General features: G+C 35.6%; 1 protein-coding gene, 1 long non-coding RNA gene and 1 pseudogene across 3 annotated transcripts; 1 reads left to right on the top strand and 2 right to left on the bottom strand.

Moving 5' to 3' along the window:
- Nucleotides 1-3,048: 3,048 nt before the first annotated feature.
- On the bottom strand, nucleotides 3,049-4,502 carry ATAN11 (Transducin/WD40 repeat-like superfamily protein). The gene has a single exon (XM_085727157.1). The coding sequence runs from the start codon at nucleotides 4,358-4,360 to the stop codon at nucleotides 3,302-3,304; it is 1,059 nt and encodes a 352-aa protein (XP_085583283.1). The 5' UTR covers nucleotides 4,361-4,502; the 3' UTR covers nucleotides 3,049-3,301.
- A 2,622-nt stretch (nucleotides 4,503-7,124) lies between these two features.
- On the bottom strand, nucleotides 7,125-9,664 carry LOC146909270 (uncharacterized). Its single transcript, XR_015019861.1, has 2 exons — nucleotides 9,487-9,664; nucleotides 7,125-7,375 (listed from the first exon to the last, which is right to left on the bottom strand). It is a non-coding gene; the product is annotated as an uncharacterized LOC146909270 (long non-coding RNA).
- A 222-nt stretch (nucleotides 9,665-9,886) lies between these two features.
- Nucleotides 9,887-13,760, top strand: LOC146909271 (pentatricopeptide repeat-containing protein At3g26630, chloroplastic pseudogene; annotated as a pseudogene). The gene is made up of 2 exons (XR_015019016.1): nucleotides 9,887-10,140; nucleotides 11,932-13,760. The product of XR_015019016.1 is annotated as a pentatricopeptide repeat-containing protein At3g26630, chloroplastic pseudogene (transcript).
- Nucleotides 13,761-18,763: the final 5,003 nt, after the last annotated feature.

Here is an 18,763-nt window from a genome sequence, read left to right on the forward strand (position 1 = left end):
CATTCTTCCTAGCTTCGTCTTCCCTTTTCTATTGCGATTGACCTCATTCTTCCATTTTGTTGCCTGTCATCTTCAAGTACCATTGGGATTCATCTTTCATGCTATAGGTTATGATCAAGGCAATTGAGTAATTTTGCAATTATTGTTTGCTTGTGAAGTATATAGAAACATTCTAAAACAAGCTTTTCATGTCGAGTGGCCAAGAGCCTCCCACCCTAAGCTTATCCTACTCATTGCGGGGACCGGGGAATAAGGGGAAGCAAGCAATAGAACTACAATGCTGCAGAAAAAGATATGTTGACGCTACTCATTTTATATTATGTGGATAATATTAGAGGCAATTGTCCACTATTACTATGCTACCATACCATCTGTTTATTCCTCATCCAGAAACAGCCGACATATTTAAAAATTATGCATTGCTCTTAGTTTGTGGAAAGAAATGAATGTTTCACTAAAATAATTAGAACGGTCAAACCGCCACCTTGCAAACCATATTCTTTCCATCACCTTATATCCTATAATTTGACCAGCATAATATAATGTATAAGTACGATTTTGATTGATCTTCTAGACCAAAATGTATTTATTTAATACATTTCTAGCTCAGGTTCCTGCTGTATTTTGCATATAAAAAATATAAACTAGAGTTTCATATCCTTGAATAGTCTAGCATGATTGTAACCCTTGCTTGCTTATACCAGTCGGTTTAAGTTCTCCAAGTCTGAAGTCTCTCTACTTTAGCTAATTATAATCATATAAATTTATCATTTAGTGTAAACAGGCACTGTAAAGAACATTGCAATACTGACCAAAAAAAAAGACCACAATAAATGCATTAACAGTAGTCTAAAATGCACCAAAATTCATTGACATCAAATTTAGAGAATTTCAAACCATTCCAGTTATTCCGAAAGTGGAGCAGTGGAGTCTACTAAAATTATATTCCCAATTGCAGGTTAGGCTCCTCCCTCATTGAACAGCTCCGGTAATTGGAGGCTTCCATTTGTATTTCCTTTCCTCACACAAGACGATCAGATTACAGCAGCACGGCTTATGACAACGACTATACAATAGTAATTCTAGTAACTGTAGTATATGGCTTGTATTCGGATTAAATGTTGTCGAATTGACTTTTAATAGTTCAGTTTATCATAAGGTTTGAAAATCTCAGTCATCGCCCATCCAATTCTATGGTATCGTCTTTCGTCTAAACCAGGACTGATTCATGAAAAGAAAGAAAATAACAGAAAACATGACAGAACATACATACATACATACAATTGTCGATTGTGGATCGCGGGAAATAGTGGTTTGTTCAAATTCCGCTACGCAGCACTGCTATAGTGTTGCATCATCACAAGATTTTGTACTAGATAGCGTATCTACCACATAGAATCACCACCTCACTTTTAATACAAACAAGAAACTTTCTAGAATTTCAAACCAAGGACATTTCCAACACTGTTTGATTTTGCAGATCCAATAGAGGTTTTTATAAATGTTTTTAGTCTTTCATGGTTTCACTGCAATCAGCCTTGTGGGGAAGAACAATATATGCCGTAGTTTGGAGGATTTGATTAAACATTTGCTTTCAAAAACTATAGAATTCGTTTTAATCGGATAAGCATTGTTCCTACCGCTAATCAGTGGGCAGAGTGTTTAGTTTGTGATCTTTGTGTTTCAGACAATGAAATATGAATATGGTAGTCAATAACGATCAATTGCGACACTACAGAGGCCACGCGTAGTGTAGCGGTGACGGACCGCTACAGTTGCGGTCGTAGCATGGCTCTTTGAAATAGCGGCCGCGCAGGCCTGGATAGCAGAATTGCGGGGCATAGCGGCTGGCAGATCCAAGGCCGCTATTTCATTTTAATGGGAAAAACCGAAAATACCCTGATTTTAAAACACTTCCGAGGGTATTTTGGGGAATTTGCTTTAAACCCTAAATTTTTCTACACTTTCCCTCTTCTCTCATCTGCAAGCGCCGCGAAAAACACTTCCTCTCTTCTCTCTTTTCACAAACACAATCTCCTCTTCTTCGGTAAAGCGCAGTCACGATTCCTCTCATCAGGTTCGTTTCCTCCTCCTCTGTTCTCTTTTTTCTTTTCCTGTGTTCCATCTTTTTGTGTGTTCCATCTTTTCCTCTGTTTTATTGATGCCTTTGGTTATCTCAATCTTTTCCTCTGTTCAGTTTTTTTATAAAAGGATTCCTTTCAACATACTGGTTGTCTGGTTTAGAGGGTTGTACCAATTTTACAACTTAGAAATATCAAGGTTATGCATCTAGATTTTATTCTGGTTTAAAGGGTTGTGATCTTGGGCTTTATTGTGTTTATGTTTCATGAGATTTGAGTTTTATATTTAATTTTTATATTGATTAAATAGCGGTTATACTGCTATACTCTGTTCCGCTACCCCACTTTTGGGGTCGGCCACTACGCGCCGCTAACCGGGATTGACTACTATGAATATAATGTTATTTCCTATGAATTACTATCTTCCCTAACCTACTTATGTCTGAGATAACAGAGGTATGCCACAGAACCCTGGTCAGTCCAATGGAGACCAACATACATACCCACATGTAGAGATTTAAGAAAAGGAGCATGGTGGGTCTCCCTATCCCAATTACACCACTTTGCATCAGCTTTCTATTAGGTATAGGGGTTTCCCAATAAGTTTTAACAATTAAAGATATCAGATAATAACCCAATAATGTTCGGATAAAATGACACATATCTCTTACGACTTAAATTGGGTCTCGGGTTTGAATCTGATGCCTAAAAAGGCAGCCGCGCAAGAGCTTTTGGGGAGAATTTATCACCTATTTCAGCCCCATACTGCTATGCCAAAGATTACCCGTGAGAAACGAAAAGATATCGGGTCATAATCATAGTCATACAAACAAAAAGAAAAGAAAAATGCACTCATTACTCATTATCCAGACAAAGCAATACCAAACACAGCCTAAGCGCACAAACAATTAAAACCAAAACTCTTAAAAAGTTAGCATCAAACACATAACGAAAACATAAACAACACTGAAGTCTAAAAACATGTACATAAATGGGATTTTCCAGCTAACAAGAATGTAACAATACATACTAGTATCTTTATCTTACCAGAAACCATCCAATATTTGTTCTTCCACCAAACCCAAAGTATCTTAATCCTAAACCCAATGAAAGGTTAAATCTTTAACAACAACAAAAACAAATACTAATAAAATTTTCAGTTTTTCATAAGACACAACTTGCCTCTTGAGGAAGACTCAACCAAGCAAATTTCCAATTTTTCAAACCCTAAGAATCTGAAGCTTAGTCGAAAAAGCAATAGCAACCCAATCAGGCTGAGAAGAAGACCATTGAAGCTGTTCAATCTCAGCACCAGCAGTATAAGCCAAAATAGGATCAAGCCCACCTTCAACAGGCTGCCCCATTGAAGAAAGATCCCAAATCAACGCCTGAGAATCATCACCAGCAGTGCAAATATGACACGAACTATGCGGCGCCCACGCTATGGCATTCACACTAGCTTGATGTCTCTGCAACTCCACCACCGGTAGCGTTGGAAAACGAATATCAAGCACAACAACCTTAGCAGAATCCATTATAATCGTTGCCATATACCTAGGATCTTGTTTATTCCAACCTAGCCTAACCAACGGTGTATCAGGTTCAGAACTTTCGTAAATTATGGTAGAATGTTCTTTATCACGTAAATCAAAAACCCTAACAGACCCATCAGCAGAAACCGACGCAAAAACACCAACACCACCCCAAGCTATATCATAAACCTCTTTATCATGCGCAATTAACTGCGTATCAACGGTTTCTTTCTCAATATCCCAAATGGTACACGTTGTGTCGATACTCGAAGTACCGATTCGACGTGGTTCAGCTTCATTCCAATCAAAAGAAGTAATTGGGCCACAGTATTCACTGTTTTTATTACCATTGAGAAGACTTTTGAGTTCGACGCCACGAGACTCCGACGCTGATTCGTCGGAATCGGAGATCCGCCAAATACGGAGGAAATCGGAGGAGGTGGCGAGGAGGTCGGGGCGTTGGCAGTCTTTGTCAGGGATGAAGATGGATTTGGTGGGTGGGTAAGGATGTTCGAAGGAGAGATTTGGGTCGGATTTGATTTCGCCGGTGGTGTCATCAAGCTGAACGATTTCGACGCGGTTAGGGTATTGTTCTAAGAGAGAAGCGATAGCGAGGCGATATTTTTTGTCGCGACGGACGCTCCAGTTCATAGCGTAGATGTGCCATGGTGCTTCGTAAGTGTAGATTTCCGAACGTTTTTGTTGCTCGTCGGAAGTGTCTTGGGTTGGGTCGCTGCTTGTGCCCATGAGTTGAGTTGAGTGTGATGAGTGAATGAGAAATGAGGAAGAGAGAGATTGAAAGAGTGGCTATTTGGGAATTTGGATATAGTAGAGAGATAGGGTCAATCCTAATGGGGAAATACTTTGGGACCCACCGTTTTGCTAATTTTTATTTGGGTCTTGCTAACCATTGTCCCCTGAGCGCAATGGTTAAGGAAATCAAAAATACTCCCATCACTTTTTACCACTTCTAATGGAGTGGTAGTTTTACATTGAAAACTACAATTTTTAAACTTTTAAAAAATTGAATCCATCACTTTTTACCACTTCCCAACACAATATTTCTATTATTGTTTTCTTAACCAATGCCCTAAGGGCAATGTTTAACATTTTCCTTTTTATTTTTATCTTTATTATTATTTTTATTTTATTTTTTTTTGTCTTAAATGAAGTTGTAAACCACTAAAATTAAACTCACACACAACTGTGAGGTCCCGAGTTCGAACCCGGGTCATGACGTCCGGCCTTGCAATTTCGGCATTTGCCAGTTGAGCTAGGACTTCTAGACTTATCTTTATTTTTTGGCTTAATTACATAAATGGTCTCTTAATTTATTTGTTGTTTTCGATTTGGTCCCTTAATTCTAAATTTTTCTTATTCGGTCCCTTAAATATGCCCCGTCAGTCAAATTGATCATATCCGTTAGTTTTTTAATATCTAATATTTCAGATGTGATTTCAGCCATTAGATTGCAGATCCATTTTATGTAACGGTGATCCACCAACACCTAATTTGTTTCACTTTTCATCATCTTCCCTCTTTTTCTTTCTCCTCACATCTTCATCATCTTTTCATCCTCTTCTTCTCCCTTAAAAAATTCCAGAAACCTAAAAATTTCATGTATATGGTTCAAATTAATACAAATCAATCTTGTTTCTTCCTCATCAATAAAAAGTAAAGGTGAGAGAGATTTTTCACCATTGAATCCACTGTTCTTTGTTACCCTTTTTCACCATTTTCTACAGTTTGTTGTGCTGAATGAGATGAGATTAAATTGGATTTTGCCCTTGCTGGATCTTGTAAAATCATATTTTATCACACAACTTTCTCATCACACGCGCATATCTGCTTCTGCCTGCGGGTTCTCTCCGCCGTGCTCTCTACCATCCACCACCCTCCTCCTCCAACCTCAACAGAACAACACCACATACACAGCTAATGAATCTAGGGGGTTTAATAATTTGGGAATTTTGTCAATTTAGGGTTTTTATTTAAGGATTTTGTTATTTATCATCAAAATTGGGAATTGTTCTTGCTAATTACTTGTTGATATGCTAAAAATTGGAGATTATTTTAATTGAAGGGATGTGATATTGAAAGTTTTTTTTACACAAATCCATCAATTTTGATGATTGGGTGTAGTTTGTAGCTGGTACGAAATGGAGTTATCAAAGAAGCTTCTATTTCTCCTTCTTTTGCTCTCAACAATGAATTTTATTTCTTATCGTATGGTGTTTATTGTAATCAAATTGATTGGATTAATTATCAGTTTCGAAACGCGGCTGTTCCTGTTTTTGCACCCAACAAATTAGTGGATCCTTATGATGAATTGATATTGCAATTTTATATAAGAAAGAATTAACACAGTTGTTCCTTTTGATTCTCCCTTTCACACATATTTCTTTGATTCTCGTTAATTAATGGCTTCAATTTAATTGATGTGGGGAAAATTATTTTCTGTTCTAGAGTTTTTCCCCGGATTATCCAATTTAATTCTAGATTTTTTTTATTAATAATGAGATTCAATCAATTCTTGCTTTTTGTGGGCTTGATTGTTGTTGTTGATGAAGATGAAGGTCATGAAGAAGGAGAAAAATAAATTTTTGTGGTTTGTAGTTTACTATTACAACCAATGGACTTATATGATCTAAGGGCCTTTTTTTCTTTCAAAACTATTGAACGGTCAAGATTAAAAAAATTAATAAGGTGTATGGTGGACCACAGTCAAATTGATCCATCATATACATTTGGGGTTAAAGACTAACGGAATGGGATCAATTTGACTCACGGAGCATATTTAAGGGGCCAAATGGGAAAAATTTAGAGTTAAGGGACCAAATCGAAAACAACAAATAAGTTAGAGGACCATTTATGTAATTAAGCCTTTTCTTTAGTGGGAAAAACATGTAGGGAATTGGATCAACTACTCTTGAGTAAGACTCACTAATAGGATTTGCAAGTGAGGAGGGGAAAATGGAAATTAGGAAACTAAAAGTGAAAAAGGATAATGAGAGAGATAGAGATATAAGGTGTAGAGAGAAATGTCATAATAGATGATCTTCTCAAAAAAAAATCTCCTACGTCTCCTCCTCAAATGGAAAACTTGTATGATTCTTTCCATGTCGGTCTCATCCCCGATCTTATCACCCTTTGTCTTTGGATCTGACTTCATCTCAATCATTAAGGGAATTTCTCTAGTGATATTATCTTTTAGCATCTGATACTTCTTCCATGGTAATGAAGATTATGGCTTTCTTCTTGAGTTCATCGAGTGTCTCAGACAACCTACAAGTTAGCGAATTTGAAAAAGGTTCATGGTTTCAAACCATATAACATTGCATGTGATTCCACCCATGAACTTAGGTTTATGATTTGAGATGTCTCACCATTGAAATTGTAACACCCCGTTTTCCCAACATAAAATTTTTTCTTAATAAATATCAGAGTAATCCTTCGTAAACGGAATGTCACATATTCTTTTCTTAAAAATCATAAACTGAATAAATAAATATTTATCCTTCAAAATCATTCAACTTAAATATTCAACTTCGCAGCGGATTTAGTTCAACAATTTAAATAGTCTTGGCACGCAGGCCTCATCATAATTTCTTATAAAAAACATAGTTCAACTTAAATTCATGAAATCCATAAGTAATACGTAAGGATCAGAAAGCAATAACAAATTCCCATCCTGTTACGTATCAGAGCACCTAAGACACACTTGTGAGGAGTCCACTCACGACCGCAACTAATCTTTGTTGCCTGCAAGTTACCCATACGAAGAGCAACATTTTCAAGCAGAAGGGGTGAGATTCATAAACAATAATATTAAGCATATCATTCAACAATTATATCTAACATCTTAAACTTCATTAACTATTATCATTACTCTCCCTACATTAGTCATAAACATCATCATATGTCATCAATAATATCACAAACATCATCACATATCATCGACATAATAATCATGAACATCTTCGTATATCATCAAACATTAGTCATAAACATCATCATATATCATCTTAATCATAACATCATATATCATCGTATATCATAACCTCATATATCATCTTAATCATAACATCATATATCATCTTAATCATAATTTATCATTAGATACTTCATAAAACATCACAACTTAACGACTTGACTCGACTATGCAACTCCTTTGTCTTAAATCATCTTGACTATGCAAATGCATGTGGTACCATTCTAGGGCATAAGCCCTCGTCGCTATTGAGCATAAATAGGCTCCCAGGGCTTGAGCCCTCGTCACTTTTGAGCACAAGGCTCCAGGGCTTGAGCCCTCGTCGCTTTTGAGCAAATGCTTCAGGGCTTGAGCCCTCGTAGCTTTAATGAGTATGCATTAACTCAACATCTTACGTCTTAGAACATCATGAACATCTTATGAGACTCCTCAACTTAGACTGACCTTTACATCTTAAATAAGGTTCAACAGCAACATATACAGCATACAAACCATTCACAACATTTCATCATTAATGAATGAACAACAACAACTTAAACATCTTAAATATTCCACATAATACATATATATTAATATCACATTAATAATCACATTAATCATCTCAACTCAATAATAACAGCAACATGGCAGCACAGAAACATCATCATAGTATGGCAAGATCAAACAATAATCAACAGCATCTTAAACATCTCATATAATTCACATAGGCATATATATATATATATATATATATATATATATATATCATTATCATCTTACTATTGACATAAAATCATCTTAACTTAAGCTCTCTGGATATCTTATAATCTCAGGAACAACTCTCATTCCTACCCCAAGGATCAACTCCTAACACTTCGCACAGCAAGGATCACAAAAGCCTAAACAAGGTTACCTAGTCTTGAGTTACTCGCGAGGCGAGTTGGTTTGCTCGCAACGACGAGAAATACATGCCCTTTGGTCCTCCTCTAAATCTCTTGATCGCTGTGGCGAGCGACTTGCTCGCGAGAGCGAGCAAACATGGCTTCCTGGAATTTCACAAAAGACTTGCTCGCGGTGGCGAGCGATTTGCTCGCGAGGCGAGCGATGAAGTTCATCACTCGCGAGGCGAGTTCAGTTACTCGTTGTGGCGTGCGATTAATGTCAGTACGGGCAGAATTCTGTTTTTCTCAATTTTTCATCCAATCACATGGTTCTAACCTCAAAACTACTTCCAATAATCATCCTATGGATTATCTAAAGTATGTACATAGTTTCTACATCAATCTAACAACTTTTCATCCATTAATCCTCAATTCTTCACTTAAACCCTAATTCTCGATCTCTCAAAAACTTTTCCTACAACCCGTGAAATCTAATCTTTAGAATCATACACATAATAAGATTGAATGCTAGTCTCACCCTTACCTTAGATTAATTCCTGAATTAGCAGCAGCGTTCTTCTCTCCTAAGGTCTTCTTTGAGTTCTCCCTTTGTTTTCTTCTCTATAAACCTTGTTTTCTCCAAATCCTTGTTTTTGCATATATTTTCTTTCAACCTAAACTCTCCTCTATTTATAACACTAAATGTTCTTCCTAAATCTGTTTAGGCCCAATAATTCTTTCTATTCTAACCTCCAAATTTACTTACTCTAATAATTCTCATATTCTAATAAATAATATTAATACACCAAATAATACATAATAGCATATTTCATCAAAATATATATGTATATAATATTTTAACACCAAATAACAAATATATCTCTACATCAAGTAGCAAATATATCTCTACATCAAGTAACAAATATATTTCTACACAAAATAACAAATATATTTCTACACCAAATAACATATATATTTGTTACTTGGTTCCTACAAATATATCTCTACATCAACTTCCTAACCTCTATTTTTTCTTGGTTCTTCTTTATTGGACTGAGTATTTTGTCTTGGATTGTACATGCATTACGGATCCTTGACCTAACAGCTTAATTGGTATTCGTGTTGAGCCTATTAGATCGATACAATTACATAATGTCTTGATTTTGATGTAAAATTTGTCAAAAACAAAGTCCTATGGTACTTTTAGTTCACTTATTTATAAATAAATATGATGCCGCCTCTTCGATCCGTTATTTATACAACTATTTTTTTTCATCATTCATTATTGTTGTGTGCGGTTTGGAATTTTTCTCTATCTAGTACGAAAGGCTAAAAGATAAATAATATATATATATATATATATATATAATAAAAAAATGAATTTGATAATCATCGGAATTTTTATGTGAGATTTTTACTAAGATTAAATGATAAATTGAGTGAGCTAAAGGGGAAAACATGATTGATTCGGATTTTATAAATGGCTTCTCGTAAGTTTCAACTCCCAAGGTCTAAAACCTATTTAAACCAAGTTAACAAAGGATAAATATTTGTATTTATAAACTGATAAAAACAAAATTATTACATGCAAATGAATAAAAATATGGCTCAAATTCTCATTTTTGTTTATACATTCATCATCTTTTTTTCTCTATTTTTTGTTGTAACAAACGGAGGTATGTCCTTTTTTACACCATTTTCAAATTTATATTATACACAATATTATATTATCTTTTAATAACATTCCTTTTTTCTTATTTGTCAATGGAGCAACTTCTTGCATTACCGACGATGATTGTCCAAAGGTGGTTTCTTTTTTAGTTTTTAAGTGCATTAATAATATTTGTGTACGGGTTGAAACCTTGTAGATAATGATGAGTTATAATGCTCAACATTTTATTAAAATAAATAGAGGGGCACGTTAGAATTTTTTTAGAGGATATACATGCATGTCCTCGTGAGCTTAGCTCAGTTGGTAAGGACAATGCATAGAATATGTAAGGTCCGGGGTTCGAACCTCGGCCACCACCAAAAAAGAGGATATACATGCATGCGTTTTTTTCCTTCAAGGGATACATGCATACGTTTTTTTAAATGGGGGGTATTATTTGATGATTTATACACAAAATTATAATAATAGATATATACACGTCTGTCCCCGTGAGCTTAGCTCAGTTAGTATGCACAATACATAATATATGCAAGGTCTGGGGTTCAAACCCCGACCACCACAAAAAAAAAATCCATGAACATGACTCTTACTCTATATCAACCAAGAAAGCCGACTGACAAAACATTGACTTTAAAGTCGCAATTAATTATTTTAAATTGAGAGAATAATGATTCTTGAATTTTATGACAAATATATTTATGAAATTGTAACACGAGTCAAAATAATATACTTATATCATGAGATCTTTTTTAGGTCAAACGTGAGGTGTTATTGTATGACACATAAAATGAACATGTGGTTATCCACGTAGATCACACATCGATCCTCCATCACCAAAATTTTAAGTAGGACATTTTGAATTCATGTATTTTACAACAAGGACGACAAGAAAACCAAAACAAGAAGTAGACAATAGTTAAACTAATTCAAACAGCTACATCATCACCCTTTCAATAGTGTATCTTCTTTTGTCACAATTTTTTTTTTGAACAAACCAAAATGGAATTTATAATCAGAAGTGATTCATCTCGTACAATGTGTGCAAAAAATAATCACTTAAAACGATACAAATATCAGTTCACCGGTGCCACAATTACATACACCATGATTTCAAAACCAAAAACAAAGAAGATTACATAAAAATACCCATACAAGACATAGCGTGTTGCCACCAGTCATGGTAACTGAAAGCAAACGAATGCAACCTAGCTTTAAGCCACTGGAATGAGAGTAATTTCACTCCGTCAGATATAATGCTAATTGATGTAGCCTTCTGAGTAAAAATGCGGTTGTTCATCTCCTTCCAAATAGTCCACACACAAGCCAGGCAAGATAATTGTAAAAAAGAATGTGAAAAATGCGGTAAACCCACCATATGTCCAAACTGAAGATAACAGTCTCTACACCCCACCGGAGCGACGTATGATAAACCAAGCCAAAGTAACATATGTGTCCACGCTCGGCGAAAAAAATCACAGCCAATGAGAAGGTGTTCGACATTCTCAAGTGAGCCGCACCCTCCCACACAAGCTACGTTGTCCGAATGCAACCCCTGTCGACGTAACAAGTTATCTTTCGTAGGTAGTGCCAAATGAGCACGAATTAACATCTTTTAAGATAAATAAGTGGAGAATTTGAGATCTGAAATTCAACCATAAATATAGCAATGTCGCACCAACTTTGCATTACCTAAAGTACTATCTTTTTTATATATGGAAGGAAATATCAATCTTTGGACACATGGATATTTCATTATATGGCTATGATTTTAACAAAATTCCCATTCATTTTACAGATGAATACTCTTTCTTCTAAGCACCCTATCTTTCCATTTTCTTGGTTTGGAATAAATGTTACCTTATCCTAAGTAACTGCAACATAACAGAAATTCAAAAAATGAAGGTATCATGTTACACTCCACGTGTTAACATACCCCAAGAACCAAGATTTGGTTCAGAAGAAGCTCGTTTGTTTCTTCAAAACTGCAACAATTTCAAGCAACTCAAACAAATCCATGCTAGAATAATCCGTTTTCGTCTTACTCGTGACCAATTACTTATAAGAAAGCCATGTCAAATTTCTTCATCATATGGTAAAATTAATTATGCTACTTTGGTTTTTGATCAACTTAATCATCCTGATATCTTTACTTGGAATGTTATGATTAGAGCTTATAATACAAGTGGTTTACCTCAAAAGAGTATTTTTTTTGTTTAAGGATATGATTTGTTGTGGTTTTTTACCTGATAAATTTACATACCCTTTTGTTATAAATGCTTGTATTGCTTCTGGTGTTATTCATTTTGGTAGATTAACACATGGTCTTGCAATAAAAATGGGATTTTGGAATGATGTTTATGTGCAGAATAATATGATGAATCTTTACTTCAAGATTGGGGGGGATGTTGATGATGGGTGGAAGGTGTTTGATAAAATGTGTGTGAGGAATGTGGTTTCGTGGAAAACTGTAATTTCTGGGCTTGTAGCTTGTGGGAAATTGGATACTGCTAGGGAAGTATTTGAGAGGATGCCGTCGAAGAATGTTGTGTCGTGGACGGCGATGATTGATGGGTATGTGAAAAATGATAACCCGATTAAGGCTTTTGATTTGTTTGAAAGAATGTTGATTGATAATGTGAGGCCGAATGAGTTTACGCTGGTGAGCTTGATTATAGCTTGTACTGATTTGGGTAGTCTGAAGTTGGGTAGACGAATGCATGATTTCACGTTGAAGAATGGTTTTTAGCTTGGACCTTTTTTGGGTACTGCTCTTGTTGATATGTATAGCAAATGTGGTAGTCTAGATGATGCTGTTAAAGTGTTTGGTTTAATGGAAGTGAAAAACTTGGCTACTTGGAATACAATGCTTTACTAGCTTAGGTGTGCATGGGTTTGGGAATGAAGTGCTAGACCTTTTCGAAGAAATGGAAAAGGCCGGTGTAGTTCTTGATGCTATCACTTTTGTTGGTGTTTTGAGTGCTTATGTTCAAATTAATGATCTGGAACTAGGCCAGAAGTATTTCAGTCTCATGACAGAACATTACGGTATAACACCTATCTTGGAACACTATACGTGCATGGTTGGACTCTACACTCGAGGTAATGAGTTGAATGAGATTCGCACATTAGGGGATACAGTGTCATTGTCAATAGAAGCAAATCATAATGTTGCAGAATTGCTACAAGAGAATAAACACACTGGTTTTGATGACATGGAAAAACTCATATACGAGCATTACAGGGGTTCAAATTTATCAGAATTGGTTTTAGATCATTCTGCAACTCCAACCCAACCAAATTCCAACCCTTGGATTCAAATTGTATCATGAATTCCTGATCCACTTGTTGAGATTTGACTACACTGGACAGAAAGTGTAGGGGGTAAGGGTTACTACGATATCAACCAAACAAGGTACGTGAATTGTGACTTGTTTTAACGTTCTCTATCACACCATGTGCGAGCTTATGTGAATATACCGTCTAGGATGCTATTGAGAGAAGCTTCATACAATACAACCAACTGGTGCCTCTAATTTTATGTACAGTATGCTACTGGAATCATAATCATCTACACTGATATTTAGCATTATAGAATAATAATACCAATTTTTTAAAGCAACACAATGACATCAAGTTAATCTTCAAGTCATTTATATTTGTTTTTTTTAGAGGAATGAATTTATAGCATTTCATTACTCAATATGTGTTCAATACAATCTGGTATGTTAACCAGTGGCTGGAGACTAGCTGATAATGTGGCCGCCTTAGCTAACTCATGGGCAACCTCATTTGCTTGTCTCCGCATAAACCCCACACTAGAGTTTTCATAAAAGGACCTAAGCAAAGATTTACAATTTTGAATAATGCTTCCAAACTCTGTTACGTCATGCCTAGAGGATAAAAAACTATCAACTACTTTCTTCGCATCTAACTCAAAGTCAACAAGACCTAAGTTAAGCTCATGAACCCATTCTAGAGCCGATAATAATCCAAGAGCTTCTCCAACATGAACTTCACAAAGTGGGCTATACCATTCAGTTTTAGCTAAGACAAAAGAGCCTGTTTCATCTCGAATACACATACCTACTCCCACCCTGTTTAAATGCTTAGAGAAAGAATAATAAATGTTGCATTTGTAGCGACCTTCCATCGGTTTTTTCCATCGAACCAACTCAGATGGTTTATGTACAATGGGGGACGGCTGACGAAAAGACATAGCAGATTTCCAATCATGAAGCAACGACTTTGCGTGTTCGAAAACAAAAAATTGAGCATCATTCACATCATTCCAAATCTTATTATTCCTTTGTTTCCAAATACTCCACAAAATACAACAGAACAGACCCGCTTCATCAGCACATAAAACCTGCAGCATATTAAATATGATCCCAGCACAATCTTGCCCATGATTAATCACATTACTCATCCTTGTATAACCATCACACATACTCCAAATATTACTACTGCTAGGACAACGAAAAAATAAGTGAAAATTGTCCTCCTCACCATAGTTACAAAGGACACAATGAGAAGGGCAATTAACTCCTTTATCCTTAATCCTCATACGCGTAGGCAGACATTTTCTGCAAATTCGCCAGATGAAATTTTTCACTTTCGGGGGAATTTTAAGTTTCCAAAGCAAGTCCCAACGACCTTGCACTTTGAAATGATTGATATCAAATAATTCTTGCATACAAAGGCGATATGCACTACGAACAGAGCACTCACCATTCATATCTTTAGTCCACACCAACCGATCTTGTTGAACTGAAGGATATAACGGCGTGTTACTGATATGGTCCACAACCTGTTGGTCAAAAATAGATTGTAATAACAGAATATTCCACTCTTTTACATCAGGAAGAATGCAATCAGAAACTCGCAGATCAGCCAAAGTTGAATTATCAATGTTTTGTGTAACAAGATAAATGTTATCAAAAATCCAATTACTGTTCCAAACCGAGATAGAGGAACCATCACCTATCTTCCACCTACTTCCAGCCTTCAGAATCAACTTAGAATTGCAGATACTTCTCCAAACAAAACTTGATTTATGACCCAAAGTGGATTCAAAAAAATTACACCAGGGAAAGTATCGCGCTTTATAAATTCTTGTAATAAGAGATTCAGGGTTGGTCATGATTCTCCAACCTTGTTTACCCAACATTGCAAGGTTAAAAGTCCCCAAACTTTTAAAACTCATACCACCATCCTTTTTGTTCATGGACAGTTTATCCCACGATATCCAGTGTATCCCTTTCTTTTATGCTCCTGAATGGCCCCACCAGAAAGAGTTCATCATTTTTTCAATTTCATCGCAAAGGGACGAGGGAAGAGTAAACAAACTCATGAAATAAGTAGGGATGGATTGTAGAATAGATTTAATCAACACATCTCGACCAGCTTTTAAGAGACATTTGCTACTCCAATAGTTGATCTTCTTCTAGATTCTATCCTTGATAAAATTAAAGGTAGCTTCCTTACTCCTACCAATCATGGAAGGCAAACCTAAATACTTACCAGTACCCAACACTGCTCGAACACCAATAATATTTGCGACACTGTTATGATCAGTAGTTGAAATATTTCTGCTGCAAAAAATTTCAGATTTTTGAAGATTCACTGCTTGACCCGATGCTTTCTCATAAGTAGCTAAAATGTGTTTCATAACTAAAGCTTGATTTGTATTAGCCAGGAAGAAGAGAAAACAGTCATCTGCAAAAAGAAGATGTGAAATAATAGGCGCATTATTACAAATTTTCACCCCATTGATTTCGCCTTATCTCTTTATTATTTGTGCTGAAGGATTGTCTGCTCTTATTAGGAAGGTTGAAGGTCATTTATATTTGTTGAGAATGTATTATTTGACCTCCAAAATAATATTTTTTACATTTTTGAAGGCATATAATGTTCTTCCCCGCAAGGCTAATTGCGGTAAAACATAAAAGATTAAAATCTTCTGTAAAAATCTTCGTTGTATTAGTAAAATAAAAACAGTGTTGGAAATATCCTTGCTTTGAAATTCTAGAAAGTTTCTTGTTTTTTATGAAACCAATATGATGATTCTCTTGCGGTGATTCTATGTGGTAAATAATTCATCTGTCGAAGTTGCCTTGTATATGTAATCATGTATGCATGTCCTGTCATATTTTTCTGTTATTTTGTCTCTTTTCGATGAACCAGTCTTGGTTTAGACGAAAGACGATACAGTAGAGTTGGATGGGTGATGACTGAGATTTTCAAACCATACACTAAACTGAACTATTCAAAGTCAATTTGACAACGTTTAAGCTGAAGACAAGCCATATACTGTAGTTACTAGCATTTGTGTAGCATTGTCGTTATATCTGTTGTAATCTGAACGTGTTTTATGAGGAAAGGAAACACATATATAGAAGCCTGCAATTACAAGAGTTGTTTCACTAGTGAGGGAGGAGCCTAAACTGCAATTGGGAATATATTTTAGTAGACTCCAATGCTCCACTTTCAGAATAATTGGAATGGTTTGAAAATCTCTAAGTTTGAATTCACTGAATTTTTGTGCATTTTAGACAAATGGTGATGCATATTAGTAGGGCTCGAACCCAACCTTTGAGTTCAAGACATGCATTTTTAGCACTAGACCAAACATTTAAGTTTGAACCTTCAACTCCTTTAACCCTTAATTCATAATCGTTGATCTATCTAATCTCACTTTTGAAAACTTTATTATATTTTTTAATATGTATGTAAAAATCTTAAACGATACAATGAAGGGAGTAAAAATTAACCAACAATTGTTGGGTCTAATGAAAGAAGCTAGGATCCTAACATAGAGAAGTAAAATTTAAGTATCGATGGTAAGAGGTATCCGTAAAATGTTTGACACGTATAAAATAAGATTAACTTCAATCAAAAAATCTATTAGAAGCTAAAAAAAAAACGATACAGATGCCAAACCAAAAACAACCAAACCAACCTGCCGCCATGGTGCTACCTCAATCCAATCAAAAACAACAAACTCAAACATCGTACAAATCCAAAGCTGCTCTCTAATCATTGTCCAAAAAGAGACCTACACTCTCCGGTCACTAATATAAGCAAAATTCCACTTTTTAGATACATTCAATTAATGATGTATATGACATATAATAAAGACTACATACATCATTAATTGAATGTATCTAAAAATTGGATTTTTGCTTATATTAGTGACCGGAGGGTGTCAAACCCAAATTAAACCTGCTTAGAGCTCTCGGGAGTTACTAGTAAGTGAAGTCTGATTCAAATTCTTTGAAGAAATTGAGGATCCAATTCAAATTCAGTGTGAGTTTTTATTTCTTTTATAGTATTCTCTGATTAGTCAAAAGTTTCAAACTTTTCATTTTTTTTATTTTTTTATACTTATAGTATTAACAAATTTTGTTGGTCGGATAATTTAGTAGCTAAAAATTCACTTTTATAACAAATAAATTTAAACATCGTAAGGACATCGTATTAACCACTTATATTTCTTTAAAGAATGGCTTTAAATAAAACAAAAGGCCACATTATCTTTTGCTTTATGAATTAGTATTATTATCTTTTCTGCAGTAAAGCATTACTAGTATTTTTGTAAAATAAAAGTCAACCCCGTGTGCTCAACGCTGTCTTATCTACTTTATATCTAATCCTAAGGTACATATGCTAACCCTAATTCCATAACCCTAAACCTAAAAAATTGGAGCCCAAATTTGAAATTTGAAAACCCTATATTTTCATTATGAATTAATGCATTGGAAAACCAAATTTGAAATAAAAAATGTGTGTCTCCTTCTTTTCCCTTTTAGCATGTATTTCCCAAGGCTTTCTCTCTCTGTATTCAGCACTGCTTGCTTTCTCTCTTCCTCAACCTTCACTTTCTCTTACCGTAAAAAAAAACCATGCTCACCGTCTTCTCTATGTTGTGGACTCAACAAGAAATTTTGATTGTAAGGCTTTTGTGCTGACGGATTTAGTGGTGGATTCGTATTCAGAATTGCGAATCAGAATCTCCCACTGCAACTCATAAATCAACCACGCCTTTGCCACCATCTCCTCTCCGTTGAGAGATCGAATTCCAATACGCACATGTTCATATCCATCTTCATTCCTGTTTCCTTTCCTTATGTGTGCTTTTCAAGATGCAGGCAAACTTCTTCCACTCCCTCTTTCATCCTTTCTATCTTTGGGAACCATGCTTATAACCTAACCCCCTCTCTCTCCTTTTCTCTCTCACACCTATCCGCCACCACCATTGATTCCCGCCTCCAGAACCCTAGTGGAGCTATACAGTATCACCACCACCAATGGTTGCAGCACCAGCTCTAATCATTTCATCACCCTCAAGCCTTTCAACTCTGCCGCATCCATCTTTGATTTCGATCAAATCAAAATCACTGCAGAAAGGGTCTTCTCACTTCTCTTCTCGATAACCGCACGAAAGTGAAAAATTAGGGTTTTTCAGCTCCAACGCAGATTGCAGCAGGTAACAATATCACTTCTCATCGTTGTTGATTTGTGTTCATTGCTTTCATTTTAGCTGTAGTTACTTCTCCTTTTACATGTTTGATTTAATGCCTCATTGGATTTCACTGTTAGCTCTCATGTTCTTTTTGCGTTACAAATGC

The sequence above is a fragment of the Medicago sativa genome, chromosome 7, assembly GCF_051527215.1.
Source record: "Medicago sativa cultivar Bolivia chromosome 7, Bolivia_mono, whole genome shotgun sequence".
Classification (NCBI taxonomy): domain Eukaryota; kingdom Viridiplantae; phylum Streptophyta; class Magnoliopsida; order Fabales; family Fabaceae; genus Medicago; species Medicago sativa.